This window comes from Staurois parvus, unplaced genomic scaffold (genome assembly GCF_062004578.1).
Source record: "Staurois parvus isolate SC_StPar_1 unplaced genomic scaffold, SC_StPar_1.0 ptg000929l, whole genome shotgun sequence".
Lineage (NCBI taxonomy): Eukaryota > Metazoa > Chordata > Amphibia > Anura > Ranidae > Staurois > Staurois parvus.
This window is the reverse complement of record NW_028318725.1, coordinates 621345-646810: the sequence shown is the minus strand read 5'-3', so window position 1 is coordinate 646810 and position 25466 is coordinate 621345. Positions and strand designations below refer to the sequence as shown.

The 25466-nt window shown below is 39.9% G+C and overlaps 1 protein-coding gene across 1 annotated transcript in view; it reads left to right on the top strand.

The window, feature by feature from the left end:
- Positions 1 to 25466, top strand: part of RFX3 (regulatory factor X3) — a 286275-nt gene that overhangs the window by 199594 nt on the left and 61215 nt on the right. Inside the window, exon 5 of the mRNA XM_089656696.1 lies at positions 23511 to 23585. Coding sequence (XP_089512822.1) covers positions 23511 to 23585 — 75 coding nt within the window. The remainder of the gene's footprint in view (positions 1 to 23510; positions 23586 to 25466) is intronic.

Genomic DNA, 25466 nt, shown 5'->3' with positions numbered 1-25466 from the left:
GGATTTTTAGGGTGAGTACAAAATGCAAATGTGAGTAAATTACACCACTGCAGGCAAACCTATACAGCAGCTGGATGCAGGAGCACAGGCTCTCAGGGATCCACCTTCTCCTCTCCAGGCATACAAACACATAAGCCACACACCACTGTGTTCTAAACTGCAACAAGCTTTTTGGATAACAGATAGGGCAGGTAGACATTCAATCCCTCATCAGATGTGACTGTGCTCCCTGATTTTTTTTTTTTTTTTTGCCCAAAGGCTGAGGTGTGTGAGTCAAAGAGGGTAAAACCCTGTATACTGCATCCTAGCTTCAACAATGCTAAAACTGCATTGCCAAAGTAATAAAGCACTGATCTTAAAGCAGCATCACATAAAGTGTTAACTATCACAATAAAATCATTAAAACATAGTACAATTTCTTATATAAAGCTGGGCAATAACCTTAAAGATATTATATATATATATATATATATATATATATATAAAATATACCGTATATCATATTCTCTTCAAGCGTTTCAAGAGGTCCTCCTGCAATGTGTCATTCACCTTAAAAGTGGGAAACATCCCACTCAAATGTCAAACCATTTGGGGTATGAACTGACCAGATTTGTAGAGCTTGGAACCTCCTTCACCTCAGTAAATAGGAAAGTTGTCTGTGTCCTCCACCAAGAACAAACAAATGCAAACCTACAAGTTAATAAGCACCTTGTTAAGCTGCCACCACACACCTTCTATATACCTCCATTTGTTTATAGGAATCCAAGTAATCACTTCCACCATATGGTATATAAAAAAATTAAAGCACAAATAGCATGAAAAAACTGGCAACTACAAAGTATTGACATGCCACATTTTTACATCTATATTGTTAAGCTGGGTACACACTATAAGAAAATTGGAAGAAAAATTCTGTACGTGGACCGATCGGTTGATTATCAGTTCTTTAGTATAAGTGCGTTCGATGAAGGTGCAAGCTAGAACATTTTTATTGTACATGAACACATCCGATGTTCGCTCAACTTGCACAGTGATCATGCAGAAATAATAATCGAATAGAAAAAACACACATGATCAGCAGCATAGAACAACCCAGAAGAAGGTGGCAGCAAACATGGAAATTGTACACAAGAAAGAATGTTTGCCTCTGTAGAATTTTCGTACACATTAATACCATTGTTGGTTACATCATGATATCTACTTTCATGGAAAATCGGATGATCGTTTGTCCGATTTTCTCATAGTGTGTACTAGGATTAATAAAACAGGTGGTGGTTCTTGTCCTCCATCTATGTCTCTGAGATCATCTCTCTCCATCCCTCATCAATAAAATATCATATTCTTTGCATATGTATATGCCTTTTCAATATTCCAAACATCGCATTCCTTTCTAGAAACGTACCTCTTAAACCTACCACCAATATTTTCCTAAGAGATACAGTTCCTCCTGATCCTAATGAACTATTCCCTGGGTACACCTACCTTAGGCTCATATCTGTCAACCAGTCTCTTCAAGATTAAAAAAAAAGTACCACCACTTGGTTAAATACGAAGGCTGTTTAAATGTAGCACTTCAAGTTGCTGCTGTTGCCAGTTTTATTGGATTCATGAACGGTTGTATTCTGTAATACAGGGAAGTCATTTCCCATAAAATATTTTGTACAACCATGTTTGTGGTTAATGTTTCAACTTCATGTCCGATCAAGTACATTGGAAGGACTATGAGGAGATTATGTGACCAGCTTAAAGCAGAACTTCATGCGAAAAGAGAAATTCCGCTTTTCCTCCCTTCCCCCATTCTCTAACACTTTTGAAGTTTTTTTTTTTTTTTTTTTTTTTGAGAACGGGTACCTAGTGTTGACTGGTTCCCCACTCCCGCTGCCGTTCGGATCGCCTGGGTGATCAGAGTGGCAGTACATCCACCCCCCAAGTCACAGATCCCAGACTGCAGATACACTCACAAAGCAAAGCCAACGTCCCAAAGATTAACAAAGAACCAGCTTGGGTGAGGACAGGACTGGATCCTTGGATTGGTAAGTGCATATTCTTTGAAAATCAGTAGCTACAGTATTTGTAGCTTTTCATTTTTTTTTTACCTAGATTGACCACCTAAATCTCCCATGAAGACAAAAAGTAAATCTGATGTGATTGAACAATATTGTCCAGGTCCATGTTTCTTAATTTGAATACCTTATGAGTACAAATAATAGAGCACATTGATAGTTCAGTTAGGGATGGAGACAGGCTCTCATTATTAATATAAATAATATTATAGATCATTGTTTTTATTTCAAGAGGGAATCTAAGGCATATAGTTTTTATTAGGCCACAATCTATATTTATGTACTGCATTTTTATGAGTATTGCCAAGGAATTGTATGATGGTTTAAAGTGATGGTTATCCCTTACATATGCCTATTGAAGTGACTGTCCTCAGGTGATACACAGAGATGAAACTAATCATCCTACATAAGTTGTACCTGTCTAACTGCAGTCTTCTCTACATCTGTTCAAAGTGCTGAATTTATAAAGCTTGTGTGAGAGTTCAGAAAAAAGGGGGTGGAAAGTTGAAATTACACACTCCAGAGTTCAGTGAGGAGAGCTTTGAGTGCTATTTATAGGGAAGGGACACCTCCCCTCCAGAAGGCTCACAGGAACAGAGCCAAGGCTGCCAATCTGCTGGAGCTCCTTCTCCTGTCACCATTTTTCTGTTGGTGTCAGGAAAACTTGTCAGAAGTGACTTATACTGATAGCAGAGGAACAAAGCAGCAGACAGAAATGACACTTAGTGCTCTTAATTGAGACAAGTACACACTATATAGGAATATGGTTTGTTCTCATATTAATGTCTGAGGTTTACAACCACTTTAATGATTTATTGTGGTAGATATTACTGTATGTGTTGCTGCTTAAAGCTGGGTACACACATATCGAAAGTCAGCTGGTTCTGCAGGAAGCGGCTGACTTTCATTACGTGTTTACTCCTCTCTGTTCAACAGAAACCAATCTTAACGACCAGCTTCTGTCAAAAGGTCATTCTGGAAAACCAGCAGCCAATGCAGTGATGATCTGTGTATTCTGTATTCCTCTATCAGACTACAATAGCACTGTGGGAGATATCTCTGAATACACATTGTATGCATGCAGGGATATGTGAGATTTGGGTTTTTTTTTTGTTAAACTCAACATGTATACCAGGCTTTTGGATTAGTACTTTAGGGCTGTGGTATTGCAACTTATGATTGGGTGAAATGTGTAAGAGGGCGTAGACACCAAAGTGAGAGTCTGTTTGACGTATCTGGTACCAATAAACAGGTTGATTTTCTAAAATTGGAGAGTATGAAATCTGATGCAGCTGTGCATGGTAGCCATCAGCCCCTAGCCTTATGGGCCATAGACGGGTCGTTTATCGGCCGAATTTTCGTCCGCGCGAAAAATAGGCCGAAATTCACGCCGTTAGTGGGGCAATACCGTTGGCCGTTTTTCACGGATCTTCTCGTTAACTTTTATCGGTCGTGCTGGAAAATCCATGAAAAATGGCTGTTTTTCGTGGACATTGGTGACAGCATCGCTGCCAGCAACGATCGATTTTTTGTTTATGGGCCAAAAATTCGGCCAATAAACAGCTTGTCTATGGCCTGCCTTAGCTTTTTCAGTTAAGCTTTGACAAAAAAAAAAATAGAAACTGATTGGTTTCTGTGCAGAGCTGCACCAGATTTTGCATTGCACTCTCTAGTTTTAGTAAATCAACCCTAAAGTGTGGCTTATGTGTTTGTACACAATAAGTGCAAAAATCATATTATTCACTTGTGACCTGTTAAACAGCCACTAATGACAAGCAATGTGGTAGTTTATTTGAAATATTAATTGATTTCTGTAGGGCTACTAATTTAGTAGACTCAAAATTGGCTGCTGTTGGAAGCTAAGTGGTTAGCTTTAAAACAAAAAAAAAGGTATTCAGGCTGAATAAAAATCAGATTGACAGGACCTTTCTAATTTTTGCATGTTTCATGATCACCTTCGAGTGAAGAAATGATTATATCTGCTGCACTAAAAATAGTAGAAGGTATTCAGAGCAAGGCTTTACTGGCAGCATTTTAGTGTCAAGCCGCTAAGCATTATGAAGCCTTGTCAAGCTTACAAAAAATGCTCTCTAACACTGTCCTATTTCCTTTTCCTTTCACTCTCAATGAGTTACCTGTCTGAAAACCTATTACTTTAGCCCACTCTCCTCCTTCTCTTCTGTGTCTCTTCTGTCAAAACACAAGTACAGGAAGCTGAAGCGAGGTGACACAGAGCACCATCTAGCAAAGCCTCACAGACACTGCTGAACCCTTGCCGCTCTTCCTTCTTACTTAAATTCAGCTCTGCATTATAAGTGCGTCGCCTGTCAATGGGGTTGATGTGATTCAGATAAATATTGCATATGCTGGGCACAAATGGAGCTGGAAATCAACTACTGTAAATGTTTCATATTTCATGAAACACAACATGTCTTCTTTAATATCTTCCTGTTTCCTATTACTGAAGTGTGAGAGATGGCCTTATTATAAAGGAATAGCACTGTGGGAGAGAGAGTGCTTTGTAAGAGATTGCTATGTAAGTGTCAGCCCCGTTAGAGGCATTGGCATTTGACAGACTGCCCTGCTAAAGAGAGACTGCTATGTGAAAAACTTGAAAAGAGGGTAGGAGAGGAGTGAACATATGTGCAGATAGCTCTGTGCCATTTTGGCCAACAGTCAGTAGACAAGACTTCTACAATATGAATCAGTCAGCTGTGAATTTTATGGCTTTGGTTTCATGAGTAGAAATCGTAATATTTTTCAGTTGTTGACTGCTTTTATTTTATAATATCTTAAATCTGATAATTTTGTCATAGACTACATAGAAAGCAGTTTTCAAATATATTGCTGACATTAGAGGAATCCCAAAGATACATTTTCCTAGTGTTCAAAAGTATCATGTCTTAAGTTCTGAACTTTTAGTATATAGGACTCATTCTGGCACACAGACGTATTAAGTGTCATATCTTACATGTACATGTTGGGATCTTTTCATTTTTCCCCTTGTTTCAATTTCAGTATTTTGCAAACAATCATTTGTTAATGCTATTTCAATCCATTTTACCTGATATCATGCCATACAATATGAAACTGATTTGATGCATTAGAAAATTCTGTTCTTTTTCAGTGAATAGTTAGTTGTTCTGTAGAAAAAAAAAAAGTTTTTCCTAGGATCATTTTGATTAATTTCAACTCAAAGGAAGCATTATATGTGTCTTTCCAATTGACCAAACCACAAAATTGCTGTTTATCAGTAACAAGTAATGGCCTCTGTTTGATTTTGACATAAACTTGAAGAGATCAATGCATACAATTTTTCAATTAGTGTTGGATCAAGTGATTGCTTTTGACATCCAGTTAGTTAAGTAATCAGTTGCCATGACTGACTTCATGATTTCATGATTCTGCTGAAAGAAGCCCACTAAGTTTATGCAAAGCAGTGCTCACAACGTTTTCCCGGAAACTATATGCCGTCATAACCTTTGATACTGTACCTCGCGATATGGTAAATAAGTTGGCAACTTCAGTCACAGAGGCACCAGCTAAGCGGGCAACAACAATTTGCCCTCTTTGAAGCTCAGTAAGCTCTGACGTGACTCCGTATTACTAGTAGCTCACGCAATGAATGACGAAAGTGAGGCTTCCCACCTGTTAACTAGGTGTCTCATCACACAGTGGAAGCAAAATAATGTTGCATCACTTCCTCTTTCAATGTGAAATGTCATCACTTTCACACCTGCAAATCATGTACAACCCTTGGCAAAAAATATTTAATCACCACTCGTGGAAAATGTTCATTAAATTGTTTAATTGTGTAGAAAAAAAAACAATCACAGACATGCCTCAAAACTATTTTCATTTAATATTCTCTAATCTTCTGGCTTTCAGAAACTCTTAAAAAAAATTAAAAAAGAAAGAAAACTGTAGTCAATTGCAGCTGTTTTTGCAGATCAAGCAGAGGAAAAAAATTTGGAAAATATTATGGAATCACCATACTTTTCAGTTCTAAAACATCTGCATCAGATTATATCTGTTAATTAGTCTGCAGTTAAAGAGTGCTTGCACTTTTTGGTGAGCTGTTGCACCAAGTCAATTGACATGAATCTTGGCTCCAACATGAGAGATGTCGGTTAAAACAAAGGAGAGGATTATACAACTTCTTCAAGAAGGTAAATCATCATGGAATGTTGCAAAAGTTGTTGGTTGTTCCCAGTCAGCTGTGTCTGAAATCTGGTCCAAGTACAAATCAAATGGGAAGGTTGTAAAATGGAAGTGTACTGGTAGACCAAGGAAGACATCAAATCATCAAGATAGAAAGCTTAAAGCAATATGCCTTGAAATCAGAAAATGCACAACAAAACAAATGAACAAATGGGCAGAATCTGGAGTCCATGTCTGTGACCGAACTGTAAGACAGCTCCTAAAGGAAATGGGATTTACATACAGAAAAGCCAAATGAAACCTTCATTAACACCTAAACAGAAAAAAACAAGGTTACAATGGGCTAAAGAAAAGCAATCATGGACTGTGGATGACTGGATGAAAGTGATAATCAGTGATGAATTACAAATCTGCATTGGGCAGGGTGATGATGCTGGAACTTTTGTTTGGTGCCATTCCAATGAAATGTATAAAGACGGCTGCCTGAAGAAAACATGCAAATTTCCACAATCATTGATGATATGGGGTTGCATGTCAGGTAAAGGTACGGGGGAGATGACCGTCATTACATCTTCAATAAATGCACAAGTTTATATTTAGAAAATCTATGGTGGAAACTAAAGAAAATGGTCCATGCCAAGGCTCCAATTTGCAAAGCTGATCTGGCAACTGCAATAAGAGAAAGTTGGAGCCGGATTGATAAAGAATACTCTTTTTTTCAATAGTTAAATCCATGCTTCAAGCTGTTATAAACGTCAGTGGTGGTGCAACAAAATATTAGTGGTGTACTGTAGTGTTTTTTTCATGATTCCATAATATTTTCCTGAGAATTGAGTGATTCTATAATTTTTCCCTCTGCTTGATCTGCAAAAACAGTTGCAACTGACTACAGTTTTCTTTCTTTTTTCTTTTTTAAGGGTTTCTTAAAAAACACTTAACACAAGGTTGGAATGTTAACTGAAAATTGTTTTGAGGCATGTCTATGACTAGTTTTCTTTTTCTACACAATTAAACAATTGAATGAACATTTTCCAAGAGTGGTTTTTCCATTCTTTTTGCCAGTGGATGTAGTGTGTCCATTGTTTTGTCTAACCCTTGTATATGTCAATATACACTAGAATATATCTTGAAACTGAGAAGGCCAAGCTGACATAGAGAGATAGTGGTGTTTACTGTGGGAACCTGGAAGATGTATGGTGGTGAAGACTAGCATAGAAATGGTTATTTATGTACACCAAACATCTACAAATATAGCTATTTAGGGAATGGAACTTGGGTAACCTTACTCAAAAACATGGTCACAAAATCTATATTTAAAGTCTAAAGACATTGTTACTGTAGTACTTTGTGTGCAACTACAAAGATCCTCTTTACGTTCTACAAAATATAGCGCAATATCCACCTATTGTCTCAAGGCCTGTCGCTCAACTTATATACAAGAAATGTGCTTGTTAATACCCAGGTTCAATTATCTTTACATTTTCAAGATATTTGCAGAGGGATGAGACCACTTATCAACAAGTTTCCCAGATATTACATCTACTTGCCCAGGAGAAGAATAGGAAGTAATAAATTATTTTATTTGTGCACTCTGCTAATCAGGCACTCATTTAAACATTATCCAATATATCCCAGAGGGCCAAAATTAACAAACAAGAACAAATTACCAGTGGACATCTACATTCGATCAATGAGGGATGAGATCACTTCTCAATGCACTTCCCAGATATTAAATCTGCTTTCTCAGGAGATAAAATAGGAGCCAATACTTCTACAAAATCACATCAACATAATTATCAGAATACAGTATATCAAGCACACATTTACACATAACGGACACTGATGACATAATAACCCCACTTACAATTATTATTTGTGCACTTTACTAATCAGGCACCCAATTCAACACATCCCATATAGAAGGAAGGATAGGTGGGGCACAGGCAGCATAAGAGTCTCCAAGGCCCAATATAAATAACAAATACCAATATATGATCTATTTCTGTATGAAAAGCTCCCAAAAGCTCTTGCAATTATACTTAATCTATATCAATTACATGCAGAGTAAAGGGCTAAAGATATTCCTACACAGGAACAGATTAATAGTAGATGTCCACTGCTGATTATTTAAAACAAGTTGTTAAATTGTCCATCTACAAATAGCTGATGTTAAACAAAATACAAAATGAAAAATATTTCATTTTACCTAGATGTAAACTAAGAATTTTGACCAAGGTATGAAAATTCCGTATTTTTAAGACCAAGGGTAATGTAGAAGCATCTTTTTTTATTTCCAGCATCTTACCAATGCTAGTCTTGCCACTATTAGGGTATGTGTGAAGAAATGCCATGTGTCTGGAGGCCAGGTATCAACTGAACAAAAATGCCTAGGCTGGATCAGGGGTGCAGGAAATATGGGTAACCAAAGAAATTAGAACCCTCTAATTGAGTGGATTCTGATTTGTTTCTCATAGGTCTTCGTTCTAGATCCAGCAGTATGAGATTCAGTGATGCCAGTTTAACAAATATAAATTATGATTGTTTTGAAAGAGAAATCCAGGTTAAGAGTTGCCATATCTGCATAGCAGCGGTGATGCTATCAAAGTGAGATCTATTAATTTGTGCAGAAAGGAGACTCCCAATAGTGATTTAGGACTGCTGGAGATAGCATCTGATAAAACTGGACTCATTATTATTATTATACAGGAATTCTATAGCGCCAACAGTTTGCTCAGCGCTTTACAATATAAATTGAGACAATACAGCAACAATACAGTTTAATACAATAGGGTTAGGAGGGCCCTGCTCTTTGGTGCTTATAATCTAAGAGGGAGGGGCTGGTGGTACAAAAGGTAATAACGGTGGGGGATGAACCGATAAGAGAAATGGAAGATTCGGTTATTAGCTGGAGGTAGGATAGGCTTCCCTGGAGAGATAGGTTTTCAGAGATCGCCTAAAAATGGGCAGAGTAGGCGATAGTCGGATAGATTGGGGTAGAGAGTTCCAGAGGATGGGGGAGACTCTGGAGAATTCCTGAAGATGAACATGGGAGAAGACAAGGGAGAGAAAGAGCAGGAGGTCTTGGGAGGAGCGGAGAGGACGATTTGGGTGATATTTGGAGACAAGATTGATGATGTAATTTGGGGCAGAGTTATAAATGGCTTTATATGTTATGTTACTGTTTTGAATTTTATTCATTTAGCAATAGGAAGCCAGTGGAGGGATGGCAGATATAGAGGTAAGGTAAGGTGGATGAGTCTGGAAGCAGCATTCATGATATACTGAAAAGGAGATAGCCTGCGATTAGGTAGGCCAATGATGAGGGAGTTACAATAGTCAAGGCGAGATATAACAAGGGAGAGAATAAGTTGCTTAGTGATTTCAGTGGTTAAAAACATGCATATCTTGGAGATGTTGCGGAGGTGAAGTCTACAAGATTTGGACAGTGATTGGATTTGGGGCTGAAAGGACAGATGGGGGTCCAAGATTACACCTAGCACCCTGGCACGGGGGGAGGGACTTATGGTTTGTATTATTGATCTTGATGGAGAAGTCAGGGGAGTAGTCATGGGCTGGAGGGAATAGTATGAGCTCCATTTAGGAAGATTTAGTTTGAGGAAGTGGAGTGACATCCATGCTGGTATTTTACTTAGTAGGTTAGTAATGCGCGAGGAGACTGATGGGGTGAGGTGAGGAGTAGAAAGATAGATTTGTGTGTTATTAGCATAGAGATGGTACTTGAAGCCATGGGAGTTTATCAAGTGACCAAGGGAGGAGGTGTAGATGGATAAGAGAAGGGGTCCAAGGACAGAACCTTGAGGGACCCCTACAGAAAGAGGACAAGGAGACAGAGTTATATGTAACATTGAAGGAGCATTGTGGTAGGTAGGTGGAGAACCAGGAGAGAGCAGAGTCTCGGAGGCCAAGAGAGTGGAGTTTTTTGAGGAGGAGAGGGGATGTCAACAGTATCAAAAGCCGCACAGAGGTCATGTAGTAAGAGTATGGAGTGGTGGCCATTGCTTTTAGCAGTTAGTAAATCATTAGTGAGTTTTAGTAGGGCAGTTTCAGTGGAGTGTAGTAAGCGAAAGCCAGGCTCATTAGTTGATGGGTGATGGGGCTCACCCGTGTTTAAAGTGATTCAGGATGGTTCGCCTGTAATACCAAGCTACATCAGAGGCCCCCCACTCCAGCATGTAAATTACAAGCTTAGGACAGTTTTGCTGATGTGTTTTTTTTTTTTGTTACCCTAAATAAAATTGTCTACAAGTCTCTGAAGGTTTTTTAGACATCTTTGCAAAATTAGTATAGGAAAAGAGCAAAAGAGGTTTGAAGTAGTGTAAACATTTTAGCTAAAGGAGGAACATGTGTTTGACAGATCTTTACACAGCTTGGAAACTTTAGCAAGTAATGAGTAGTGATGGGCTTGATGTTCGAGTTGAACGTAAGTTCAAGTCGAACATCAGCAATTCGAACACATGAATGGTAGGTCAAGTGCAATGCTTTGGCGAATCACAGCACAATTGGGTGGAATTAGCGGTGACGCCCAATTGTTTACATCTGAACAGCAAAATGTCCAATAGCGGCGAGTGCTCGGTGGGTGTGGGGCGGGTCTGTGGGCATCGAGGTTTTTTTTTTTCTTTTTTTTTTAATTTGGCAAGTCGGCATCATCGTGACAGCCCTGGACACCGTGATTGACGATGGATTACAACGATGGAACCATTTTTTTGGCTTTTTTTTTTTCTTTTTTTTTAATAAAGGACTTGTCAAAAACTGTTATGTTTTCATTCACATTTTACACTTTTGTTGGTGAATGGATAGGGGTACTGTGTACCCCATACTCATTCACAAGGTGGGGGGGGCAGGATCTGGGGACCCCATGCTTTTCACCCCATTTTTCTGGGGTGGGGTTCCACTTAAAAGTCCTACCAGGCTTAAAGGGCATGGTATGACTTTTAGGGGGGGACTCCAAACACTTTTTCCTTCATGATTAGGATGGAGACCTCATGCTGTTTTTTACTTTGGTTTTTTTTAATAAAAATGTAATTTTTAAAAAATAATCTCAATCCTGCTGAAGCAGGTTCTTTGTACAGATGTTCAACGTTTCAGGTAGTTTAAGGGGACCCCCAGGCATAATATTTAAAGGAGTTGTGTTTTTTTTTTTTTTTTTACTTTAAGCAATGAAAAATGACTGCCACTATGAAAATGGTACTTTTTGAAAAAATGTTTTCACTGATTCATGTCCCCCAGGGCAGTACCTGAGTCCCCTACCACTTTTATGACCAATAACTTGCATATAAGCCTTCAAAATGGGCACTTTTCAATTTACAAGTTCGAGTCCCATAGACTTGTATTATGTTCGAAGACCGCAAACCGAACAGGGGGGTGTTCGGCGCATCACTAGTAGTGAAGGATAATTGGCATTGAAAAGTCCTTTTTCACCGGTCGCTTTATTAGGTACACCTGTTCAATTGGTTGGTAACACAAATTGCTACTTCAAACCAAGTATCAGAATGGGAAGAAGGGATTTAAGTGACTTTGAACGTGGCATGGCTGCTGGTGCCAGATGGGCTGGTCTGAGTATTTCAAAAACTGCTGATCTAAACCCATTGAATGGCTAATTAGCAATTTGTGTTACCAAGCAAGTGAACAGGTATACCTAATAAAGTGGCCGGTGAGTGTACATCAAGGGGATGTAAGGTTTATAAGCAAGTAGGTGTGTTGCAAAAAAGATTCCCAGGAGAAAGAGGAGACACGGGAAATATCTCTTTTGTTTTGAGATAGGGAGAGTTGACTCAAGCCTGTGAGAAGATTTATCAAGACAGGGAGAGATTGTGGAACTGGTCATGAAAATTAGTATGATATCTACATAAAGACCTATTTAATGTTCTATGTCACCCATCATCAAGCCAGAGAGAATAAAGTTTATTTAGATGGATTCTGCCAGGGAATTGAAAATGAATACAAATATAAGGGGGCACAGTGGACAAGCATACCAGAGTTCCAAACCCACGCACTAGGAAAGGTATAGAGTGCTGTAATAGCTGATTCAAAGAAACTAGTAAAACTGAATATGGTTAGGGCCTTTTTAAGGTAGGCCTCATGCACTTTTCTGCATCCAAAGAGAGAAGGAGTGAAAGAATTTGATAATAGTGTACCCATTGAATTAAGTCAATAAAGCCTCTAGTGCCATCAGAACTTGACGGCAAGCTTCATCTTTGACTTGGTCAGGTTGGACTAGTTGTGTAATTGGGAGAGGTTTATTAGCTAGCAATTTGGCATATATTTTTACATCTGAATTCAAGAGGGAGATATGACTGTAAAAGTTTGTCAGTTTGAGGTTCTCTTGCTTTAGGTATTGTAACAATTAGTGCTTCTAATGATCCTTAGAAAGTCGGCCAGTGGCTGCTGCCTGATTTGAGCAAAGATGTGGTGCTGTATACCTGTAAATACTTTTGCAGTATTAGTTGATAAATCTATTGGATCGCCAGGTCCTTATGTAGTGGGAGTTCTCTAATTGCTTCTTTTGTCTAAAATGTTTGGATAGGAAGGCTAATTGCTCGGGTAACATTTTGGGTAGGTTACCTAAGGTATTTGGGAATTTGTTCCATTGTAGAATGTTGAAATCTAGTTGCATCTTTCAGGTTATAGAGCAGGGGTCGGCAACCCGTCGATCTCGGTCTACCTGTTGACCGCGAGCAGATGACAGGTAGACCGCAAACAGGTCCCTCTCCTCCCTTCCCCCCAGTCTCCTCTACTGCTGCTGTCATCCTCAGTGCACAGCAGAGAGCAGAGGACAGCATGGCTCAGAATGGAGGAGGAGCTGGACAAATGAACTTTTCATATTTACCTGCAGGTGATTGGTTGCTAGGACCGACCTAGCAACCAATCACCCACAGGTTAATATGAAAAGTTATTTTGTCCAGCTCCTCCTCTAACCCTCAGTCCTGAGCCGTGCTGTCCTTCGCTCTATGATGTGGACTGAGGATGACAGCAGCAGCGGAGGAGGCTGGAGAAGGGGGGGAGAGGTCTCTGCTATGGGGGAAAGGGGGGGATAAGGGGGCCAGAGGTCACTGCTATGGGGGAAAGGGGGCCAGAGGACATTGCTGGGGGGGCAAGGGGGCCAGAGGTCACTGCTATGGGGGAAAGGGAGGGTTGGAAGAGGGCCAGAAGCCACTGCTATGGGTGAAGGGGGGATGTAGGGGGACAGATGTCACTGCTATGGGGGAGAGGGGGGCAGAGGACATTTCTTGGGGGGGGGGAATGGGGCCAGAGGTCACTGCTATGGGGGAAGTAGGGGCAGAGGACATTTTTGGGGGGGATGGGGGCCAGAGGTCACTGCTATGGGGGGAAAAGTGGGCAGATGACAGTGCTGGGGGGAAGGGGGCCAGAGGGCACTGCTATGGGGGAAAGGGAGGGCAGAGGACACTACTGGGGGGGAGGTGATGCGCAGAGGACACTGCTATGGGCAGGGCCACCCCCATAGCAGTGTGCTCTGTCGCCCTTCACATCACCCCCCCCCCACAGTAGTGTCCCCTGCCACCCATAGCAGTGACCTCTGGCCCCTTTCACCCCCCCAGCAATGACCTCTGCCCCCTCTTTCCCCCAGTGACTTCTAGCTCCCCCCCCCCCCACCAGCAGTGTTCTCTTCCCCCTTCCCTCCCATGGACAGGTATTTTAAAAATCTGAACTCCCAGCAAGTGGCTGGGGATTGGGATTTTTCTGCCCCTCAGCTACCCTGGTGCCCTAAGGCAGATGCCTAAGCAGCCTTATGCTGGGAGTTCAGATTTTTAAAATACCTGCCTTCCGATGATCCCCTTTGTCCTCCTGGAGCAGCTGAAAGCTAGAATCTCCTCCTCGCCCTCCCACCAGCATGTACAGCTGCTGCAGGAGGAAAATCCAGAGGGTCGGTTCTAGCAAACACCTCCCCCTCTGCCTCTCCCATCCTTGTTCCTCCTTTTTTCTGCTGCCTAGTCCTTCCACCAAGTGCTCCCCTTTCAACAGGGCTCCTAAAGAAATCGTGAAAAATAAAAATGTAAAAATCTACTGACATCATCCACTGCCCTACTGACACCAACCTCCACCCTACTGACACTGTCCACTGCTCTACTGACACTGTCCATTTTTAAGGTAGGCTAAGTTTGTACCTTTTACAGTGTCATTTGTTTGATTATATTTCTCTACATTTAGTTAGTTAGGCCTTGCTAGTTTTTGTTTTTTGTTTTTTTTTGTTAAATGGTGCTGAACCCCGGTGATCTTTGATCTCTTTTATGTTGTTCAGGTAGATCTCAACCTTTCAAAGGTTGCCTACCCCTGTTATAGAGGGATGAGTAATCTGCCCTGAAAGTTGGCTATGTCTAAATGGTTGAAGAGCCAGCCTTGAGCTGTATCGGTTAAGAAGTTTAAGTTATTCCCTACTTTCATTTAGGTTGTTTTGCAAAAACATTACCAACTTTGTTAGCCTAAATGTAAAAATTAAGTTGTAGTCATCTGAGTTTGAAGTCATGCTGTTTATTTAGGCATAGACTGAGTTTGTGGGACTGTGTTTTATCGATATTGCACTTTGGTATTTCTAGGGTCTGAATTTGGCCTGTAAGATCAGAAATGTCCTCCTTTTCTTGTAGGCACCTATTTTAATAAACAATCGCTGGATACATACTTTACAGTATGTGTTCCATACTAAGGCACCATCAATAAAAGTAGTGGAATTAATGTGGAAACAATTTAGTAACTCCTCACTGATCTGTTCCTAGTGGAGGTTGGCCAGTAGGGCTGAATTAAGTCTCTAGATTGAGAAGTTTTTGTTATTCGACAATGAAAATACATCTGTGGAGATATCTATTCGTGTAATGAATTGTATGTGTGTTTATCTACAAGGAACAGATCAATCCTGTTGTATGTCTGTTGTGGATGTGAGAAGGTCAAGGAGCATTTCCTAGATTTACTAGAGGTATCCAAATCATTATCAACAAGTCTCCACACATGATTAGATGACCTTGGCAATATTGGTAATTATGCCAAATAGGCCTTTGAAAAGTTTTCTCTTTGGGGTGTATAGATTTACTATGGCAACTAATTTTGTTGTTGAGTCAAGCAGTTGGAATTATATACCTTCTTTTAGGGTCTGAGAACGATCTGCAGTATGGAGTTGGAAAGCATTTAATTTCTAATTGCAATCATCACTCCTTTTTTCTCAGAATTAAAAAAATACCACTGGTGCCCTGTGCTCTTCACAGATGAGTGCAGGTTCACCCTGAGAACATGTGACAGACCTGAAAGGGTCTGGAGAAGCCATGGAGAATGTTATGCTGTTTGTAACATCATTTAGCATGACCGTTTTGGTGGTGGGTCAGTGATGGTCTGGGGAAGCTTATCCATGGAGGGACGCACAGATCTTTACAGGCTAGACAATGGCACCCTGGCTGCCATTAGGTATCAGGATGAAATCCTTGGATCGATTGTCAAACCCTACACTGGTGCAGTGGTTCCTGGGTTCCTCTTGGTGCACGATAATGCCCGGCCTCATGTCGCAAAAGTATGCAGGCAGTTCCTGGAGGATGAAAAAATTGATAGACGCTTGCCTGACATAAATCCCATAGAACACCTCCTGGGATATCATGTTTAAGTCCATCCAACGCCGCCAGGTTGCACCTCAGACTGTCCAGGAGCTCAGTGATGCCCTGATCCAGATCTGAGAGGAAATACCCCAGGACACCATCTGTCATCTCATTAGGAGCATGCCCCAACGTTGTCAGGCATGCATACAATAGAAGCACGTGGGGGCCATACAAACTACTGAGTACCATTTTGAGTTTCTGCAATGAAATTTCAGTAAAATGCTCTAGCCTGCTGCATCATTTTTTCACTTTGATTTTTGGGGTGTGTCTGAATTCAGTCCTCTGTAGGTTGATCATTTTCATTTCCAGCAAACGATGGGGCATCTTTATGTTCCTAACACATTACCCAGTCCATATCAGTGTAGATATCCAGCATGTTATTTTTCCCCATTGAGATCTGATGTGTTTTCAAAGTGTTCCTTTAATTTTTTTGAACAGTGTATATTTATTGAGTAAAGCTGTGATGCTTACATAGTGGTGGTTTATTCTTGCAAACGTGAGCCTCTGATAAACGGAGTACACCACTTTCTCGGGATAGAGCCTCTTTCCTTAATAAGGACCACTTTTAGGGGTTATTGAGCCCTTTCACATTTAGTGAGATTATCTCAATCATGGTAAAAAGTGTAAATAGATGCTCAGAGGTGCTCCCATTAGCTAGCATACATAAAATCATATAGCAGAATGCAATACCAAGTATAAACATGAGAAACCTCATAAAATAGGGATTGTGCTTCCATCAGTGAGACCCTACATATTGACAGTTAAGACAAGTATTCAAATGTAGCAGAAAACAGAATCAAACCAAAACAGAAAAACCATTATGTGTGTGCATGGCACAGGGATGAACATATAACACCAACCTAAATCAATAGATGAATATACAATATTTAATAAAATTGATATTCATAAGCATATAACATTAATACACCAATAATATAATTTAACCTTCCAGTATTCAAAAGACTTGGTTAAAATGCAGAGGTTTGCTGGTAATGTGACCTATTCCTTTACCCAGTGACTAAATGCCTCATTTAGGTCTGGACAGTCAGTGGCGTCACTAGGGTAGGTGTCACCTGGTGCGGTAAAACATGGTGTCACCCCCCCAAACCGACCCCTGTAAATAAGGTCGATGCTGACGTGCCAATCTGTGCAATGTCATGGATGGGGTGATACCATCGTGGTCAGACATCACTTCCTACTTGGTTTCACTCAGGGCTGGCATTGGTCGTCACGGGACCCCGTACAGCCTACCTGGCAACCCCCCTCCCCCTACAATTTTAAAAAAATATATCTTTCTACTTTTTAAAATTGTTTTTTACAATTTTAAAACTTATTTTTTATACTTTTTTTAAATGTACCCCCAGCACACCAGTTCCCCACTGTACCTCCCTGTACACCAGTTCCCCACTGTGCCCCCCCCATTCTCCACTGTGACCCCCCTGCTCCCCTGTCCCCCAAACCATCCCTGCACACCATTTCCCCACTGTCACCCTCCACACACACACACACTGCCCCAACACACAAGTTCCCCACTGTACCCACCCTGCACACCAGTTCCCCACTGTGACCCCCCACCCTGCTTAAACACCATCTATAAACAGCAGTTCCCCACTCTACCCCCCCATCCTTCTGAAGAAAAGCAGCACTGCTGCCTGTCCTCCTGCTACAAATCCCTGATGGTCTGGGAGGAGATTTAGGGAGGTGATATCGCGGTAAGCCAGGACATCCAGTGCACCCACCCTGCTGTTCCCTATATTATGCTGCTCATCCGGCTGCTGGCTTCTCTTTGTCCCGGCTCTCTCCTCTCCTGCTCAAGCTGCACTGCAGTAAGAGACCTGAACAGAGCTGCAAGGGAGGAGAGAGGGCACTTGAGGGAGAGGAAGGGTCAACAGAGGACCATAAACGGAGCCCTGTCCACTGGGAGAGGAAACGGGGGAACCGCAGGGTGGACAGCACTGGCAGGAGGATTGGTGCAGTGGGACGGGAGGACAATTACAGACCCCAGAGCAAGGAGTTTTTAATAAAATGATCTTAAGAAGGGAAATTAAATGAATACAAAGACTTAGGGCCATATAATCTCCACAGTGGCATTGCTGTGGGGGTGCGGAGCGCACCTGGGTGACACCAGGGCTGCCGATAGGGGGCAAGATGAGAGGACAATTACAGAGCAATGCTCTGTTCCTCTGTCTCTCCCTCAAGCAGCTGAAAGCCAGCAGGAGGGAGAGGGGGATAAACTGGCTTTCAGCTGTTGGAAGAAGAGACCGAGGCACAGGGTATCGCTCTGTAATTGTCCTCTCATCCCACCCCCTGTTGGCAGCCCTAGTATCACCCAGGTGTGCTCCACACCCCCACAGCAACGCCACTGTGGGGAGTGTATAGCCCTAAGTCTTTGCATTCATTTAATTTCCCTTCTTAAAATCATTTTATCAAAACCCCTTGCTCAGGGGTCTTCATGAATTTGATCTACTGCTATAAACATTACATGCACTATGGCAAAACTGACATTTTGTTTCACCTACATAAACTTGGAACTAAAACTTAGTGAATGTGGTGAAATGTCACTTTGCAAAGAATACCTAATCTAACCTAATCGCATGAAAGGAAAAAAAAAAACAAAAAAAAAAGGTAAAACCGCATTTTTGCTGTCACATGATTGGATGATGGAGGTAATCAAAGCTTCATCTCATTCTCAAAGCTCTAGAAATATTCCAATGCAAAGTACATCCCTTGCGAACAGTCATTTGCCTTTAGCAAATCAACTCCTGTAAATGCCATTTCAGAGGTATGTTTCACATACTATAGCATCGCTAGTTAGCAAATAGCAGCATTAATTCAAAGGTCTTGGTAATTTGTGATATATTTCATACATTTCTTGATCAATAGACTTTATACTCCATGATATCTTGTATGATTCTATTAGTGGTTTTTATTAAGTTTTAAGCGAACATTAATCATTTCTAGCAATTACCAACTTTAAAAAATCTGCAGTAGAGAGCTGTTAATTTGTTCCTGGTTTATTAATATTGCCTACCCTTATATAGTGTTGGATTGAGTGCCTGATCAACCGAGTACACAAATAAAATTATTACCTCCTTATCTCCTGAGGAAGCAGATTTAATATCTGGGAAATGTGTTGAGTGGTCTCAACCCTATCCAAGTTTAAGTTTGAATATGTGAAGATAATTGAATCCGAATAGTAACAAGTCGATCTATTGTTTATAAGCCAAGCAGTAGGCTTTGAGATGGTAGAAGAATATTGTACTTATTGATGTATTTCTCAGAATGTAAAGATGGTCTTTCTAATGCTAATTTATTTTACTAAGCACTACTCTATTAATATTTACAGTATGTGAACAAGAATAAGCCCTTAGATGTTTAATATAGTTTTTGGGACCGTGTCCTTGGGTATTGTTACCTTAAAAGTCCCATTTGTTAAATAAGTATTTTAGTAGCAAAATGAAAGTGAGATGTTGTGCCAATGTTATCAACCATTCCAGCAATACTATTGATATAAAGATATGTACACTAAAGCTAAATATTGCAAACCTGAGATGCCTGAGGAATAAAGGAGTATAGGCATGAACTCAATTAGACTGGACTACTGTTGCCTATATATAAAGCTAATATAATACTAGACAAAGTGGCTCAGCCAAATAGGAATGGAAACCATGGGGTTGATTTACTAAAACTGGAAAGTGCAAAACCTGGTGCAGCTCTGCATAGAAACCAATCAGCTTCCAGTTCTTTTGTTTTTGATTTTTTTTTTTTTAGAAACTGGCTACCATGCACAGCTGCACCAGATGTTGGACTCTCCAGTTTTAGTAGCTCAACCTCCATGTATTTAATAGCCATTTCAACTTAAGGTGGGTATGTGCAGTGATTGGTCTGTCTGGGAAGAGAGATAACTAGTGCCTCTGACACAGACAATGAGTTAATTAGATACACTTAAAACATAAAACACCTTTAATACAGGTAACACATTTTGAAAATAACCATTTCCCAGATGAGTTCAGGTCTGTGCATTGGGTCAAGCTGTTGCAGCTCAGAGTGAGTCTATGTAAACCAATAACATTTTGGAGGAAATGCTGTGTCTGGTATTATATGAACCTCCTAGGTCTCCCCAGATTCTTTATTAACATATAACCCTTTTTAGCCTCAAAGCAATACATGGTTATTGCCTTTGTTTAAACCTGTTTCCAATTGATTTGGTGAATATTTTTATACCTCTTAGAGACTGATCAGTAAGTGCATGAATGCGTAGAAATGTCCTAGGAGACATATTTGAAACCAAAGTTAGGTTACTTTGTAAAAGTTTTATTGATGAATAAAGTTTGTTTCATTAAAGAATCTAAGAATTATTGGTGGACGTAGTATCATCCAGACAGTCAGGCCACAAATTGAACAACTAGGCTAAGCCTAGATTGGTGCTTGATCATACCATTAAAAACGAAGAAGAAATACCAAGAGCAAAACCGTATCCATCTCAGGTTGCCTTGTTTTGATTGCTAAAGGATCAAGTGTTATTTTTATATATATATATATATATATATATATATATATATATATATATACACAGTGGGGATCGAAAGTTTGGGCACCCCAGCTAAAAATTTGTATTAATGTGCATAAAGAAGCCAAGGAAAGATGGAAAAATCTCCAAAAGGCATCAAATTACAGATTAGACATTCTTATAATATGTCAACAAAAGTTAGATTTTATTTCCATCATTTACACTTTCAAAATAACAGAAAACAAAAAACTGGCGTCTGCAAAAGTTTGGGCACCCTGCAGAGTTAATATCTTGTACTGCCCCCTTTGGCAAGTATCACAGCTTGTAAACGCTTTTTGTAGCCAGCCAAGAGTCTTTCAATTCTTGTTTGAGGTATCTTTGCCCATTCTTCCTTTCAAAAGTCTTCCAGTTGTTTGAGATTTCTGGGCTGTCTGTCACACACTGCTCTTTTAAGGTCTATCCATAGATTTTCAATTATGTTGAGGTCAGGAGATTGTGAAGGCCATGGCAAAACCTTCAGTTTACGCCTCTTGATGTAATCCCCTGTGGATTTCGAGGTGTGTTTAGGACCATTATCCTTTTGTAGAAGCCATCCTCTCTTTAACTTCAGCTTTTTCACAGATGGCATCAAGTTACCATCCAAAATTTGCTGAAATTTTATTGAATCCATTTTTCCTTCTACTCGTGAGATGTTCCCTGTGTCACTGGCTGCAACACAACCCCAAAGCATGATTGATCCAACCCCATGCTTAACAGTTGGACAGAGGTTCTTTTCATTAAATTCTGTGCCCCTTCTTCTCCAAACGTACCTTTGCTCATTCCGGCCAAAAAGTTCAATTTTAACCTCATCGGTCCAGAGAACTTGTTTCCAAAATGCATCAGCCTTGTCTATATGTTCATTTGCAAAGTTCAAACGATGATTTTTGTGGTGAGGACGTAGAAGAGGTTTTCTTCTGATGACTCTTCCATGAAGACCATATTTGTCCAAGTATCTCTTTATAGTGGAATAGTGTACCACAACTCCAGTGTCTGCCAGATCTTTCTGGAGGGATCGTGCAGTCAAACGTGGGTTTTGAATTGTTTTTTTCACAATCCTGCGAGCTGTTCTGTCTGATATTTTTGGTCTTCCAGATCTTGCTTTAACTTCCACTGTTCCTGATGACTGCCATTTCTTAATTACATTCCGAACAGAGGATATTGACATCTGAAAACGCTTTGCTATCTTCTTATAGCCTTCTCCAGCTTTGTGAGCGTCAACTATTTTCAGTTTCCGTTTTCTAGACAACTGCTTAGAAGAACCCATGGTGCTGATTGTTGGGGCAAGGTCAGATGAGTCTGGGCATTTAAAACCTTTGAGATTGACATCATCTGGTCTTCCCAGACGATGATTGAGAACAATCCATGACACTGGTAGGTCTCCGCTTTGCAAAGGGGGCAGTGCATGCTATAAATTCTGCAGGGTGCCCAAACTTTTGCAGATGCCATTTTTTTGGTTTCTGTTATTTTGAAAGTGTAAATGATGGAAATAAAATCTAACTTTTGTTGACATATTATAAGAATGTCTAATCTGTAATTTGATGCCTTTTGGAGATTTTTCCATCTTTCCTTGGCTTCTTTATGCACATTAATACAAATTTTTAGCTGGGGTGCCCAAACTTTCGATCCCCACTGTATATATATATATGTATATATATATATATATATATATATATATATATATATATATATAATGATAATGGTGGCTACACTTTTTGTGACAGTGTTGCATCAATGGCTCCTGGGCTTGTGAGTGTCAGGCTGAGTTCACACTTTTTGCACTACAGGAGCTTGTATGTTATGGAAATGCAAATATGTAAAGTTATGTGTTATGATGCCATAAATTCTTAATGTTACCCCAACACACCTTGATATTTGTGCATATTAGCATATGATAACCTACTATGAGGTGGGAATCCAGCCTCAAAGAAGATGTAAATCTTAACTTGATGAAAACTAGATTAGAATCATTGTGTATAATAAACAATTGCCATGATTTTAAATAAAATTCTTGTTTTCACCATTTTTCTTCCATTGTTTATATCAATGCTGTGATCTCCTGCAGTCTCTTTACAGCCACTTCATGTTTCCATGCACTGCAGCAACTGCTGTATGTCATTTCTCTGGGCGGGTTTCCTGATAAAATAACAGTAGACTACGCCTGTGCTATGTGTGTCGACAAGGTCACTTGTAGGCTCTACTGGAAGAGTGTGTGGCAGGGTGACAGTGCAGGAAAACATTTAGGAGACAGGGACAGAGCATTGTCACCCTATAACAGGAAGTATCTGCACAAGGACCTTCATAGCAGGATCACCAAGTATTAATTTAACAAACAAAATATATGAGATTTTAGTGGTTGGATTTACATATATTTCAGGCATCATGTACACTGAGCATTTAAAAATGCAGCTTTTAGGGGCGTTTGGCGGGTCTTTTTCTGCCTGTACTGTAAATACCCCCCCAGTGTTGGCCTATGTGTCCATGCACACAGAGGCATTTAGAGGCAGAAAAAAACCCAATGGCATCACGTCCAGGAGCAGAATGTGTTGGCAGAAACAAACACCTGACGTGTAAACGTGTCTAAATGCATGTTAACACTAGGCGTGTCAAGCGCTTGAACGTTAATTCATTTCAGTGGCCAGATTAAATTATTTTTCTGGCCAGTGAAATCCATTAACGCCCAAGCGCTTGATGCGCCTAAATGCATCTAGAAGCAATTACATGCATCAAGCGTTTTTTCTGGCAAAACACTGCTGCTAGGAGGAAAGGTGTTTAGGAGAGCTGGACAAATGCTCTGTGTGCATGAGACTTTAACAGTAGGTCTACACTAACCAGTCATCAGCAGAAAGCTTATGCCACAGCCACTTGTACTACACACTTCTCACTGATTTATTATTTTTTATGTATCTGGTTATGGGTTGCTTTTGTGTTATTGAGGACTCTTCCTTATTTGATTTGGTGGTGGGTGCTGAGATAATGAACTGCATGCCGTCTTTGGTTTATTTTCTTTGTATTTGACTGTTTTAAATAGTATTCTTGATAAGCTTTTAAAGAATCTGTCAGTGATGCTTTTGCTTTTTAATGCTATCTTGTCTTGAGCCTTATTTCAATGACATCTATTATCAGATTGAAATGGCGATTGAGACACTGCAAAAGTCTGACGGCCTTTCAAGTCACAGAAGTTCGCTTCTCAACAGCCATGTAAGTCTATCTTTTAATACTACCTCCCTTCTGCATGCATGATTTCTGGCTATTTCTTTTCTTTCATATTTTGTGCATTTCATTTTTCAAAAGCACAAGTTTCCGTTTTCATACATCCTTTCAAACTGAAAGTGTCAATAAGTTATCTCGTTTCCATTAAAATGAGTCGGTCATTCACGCAAAAACTTTAATTTGATATTCACTTAAGTTGTAGTTGCATTCAATTATGTATCTGGAACTTGTGCTTTTCAATTGTCCTCTAAAACCACTGCAAGATATGGCTTGTTTTATCCTTGTTTTATTTTATGATTATCAGTATATTAAAGTGATTTATTAAATTACCTATTTAAATACAAGCTCACTTTATATTACACATTACATTCTTGAAGTACTTTATTGTCCTTGGTAATGTGACAAAACTGAAGTTGACTGTAAAATGTAATAGCCATGTATTGCCTAGGTATAGTGATACCCATGTTATCTGTTTCCTGTAATACAATATGACCTCACAGCTGGTTGCAGATTTCTAAGGTTCAGCATTTTGTGGAAGTTGTCCAAGCCCTTAAACTGCAAATAGTACAGATGGAACCTTGGAAGCAAGGAGGTCTTGTTGGACTAGTAACTTTTAATAGGCCACTCTGCAGTATATCTTTCATTCCAAAATTGCAGGTTTTATTTTTCAGCATAAAAGGCCAGAAGGAAAAAAGTCATAACATTCCCTGAAATTAAATTTCCTTGTTTCTTATTTGCTTCTTGGTTATTATTGGATTTATTTTGCACCTTATATTAAAGAAGTAGGGCCAAAGCTCTCCAGAGCCTGGACTGGCTGACTGACGTCAGCTGACTGCAGATTTTGCCCTGCTGTCAGCTGACTCACACAGCCAGTCCAGGCTCAGGAGAGATCCTGACTTTAAAGATGGGATCCACCCAGTTGCCTGAACCTGCAGCTGTCTCAGCTTCACAACATGCCACTGGAAGCCTGAGTCAGCCGCTCCCACCCCCTCCAAAGCCTGCAGTCCAGTGAGTACTGGAAGGACAGAGCAGAGAGACGGTGACTGACAATCACTGGCTCTCTGCACAGAGAAGATCGAGAACTGAGCGGTCAATGGGCTGTAATAGTGTAATTCTTCGTGCAGAGCCAGCTAAGGACAAATGCCTACCTAGATGAGCATAAATGTTTATTTGTTTCTCAACACTATACACTGTATACGTAAAGTTTTTTTCTTGCCTATGTATAAACTAATAATTTGTCAAAACAGGAGCAATGTCAAAAGTCAGATTTCTCCTTTCATCCTATAATGAAAGTCTCCCTAGCGAGGAAGGAAATCTTTATTTATTAAAAATTTCACTCATTATTAAAGAAACTGTATCTACATTTAAACCACTGTTGAATTCACTTTAAATTTAAAATAATGGGGCCATTGATGGTTGCACGGTCCATAAAAACTATATATATATATATATATATATATATATATATATATATATATATATATATACCTCTTTACCTACAAACAATTATTTTGAAAAACATACTAGATTTGCATTGTCACAATCCCTCTTTAGAATCGTGTGTTACCTTCCTTTATAACAAGTCAATACGTTTTATAGTGAGTCAAGATTTGATACATACAAACATGTTTTTCATTATTAAAAAATCTCTTCCAATTAATCTAATTGTTTTTCTTAAAGCAAGTGATGACATGGCCTCTGTCACATATTCAAGGTTAGAGTCCACTCTCTCCCACAGGCCGGATCTTCATAGAGTTATTACCATTATTCTTTCTGAAATATCCCCTTCTTCCATGACTTTGTAAGACATCCACCTTCCAGGATTTCTGTGGGTCTGTGTTGCAATAAGGACATGCCCTTCTCCCAGCA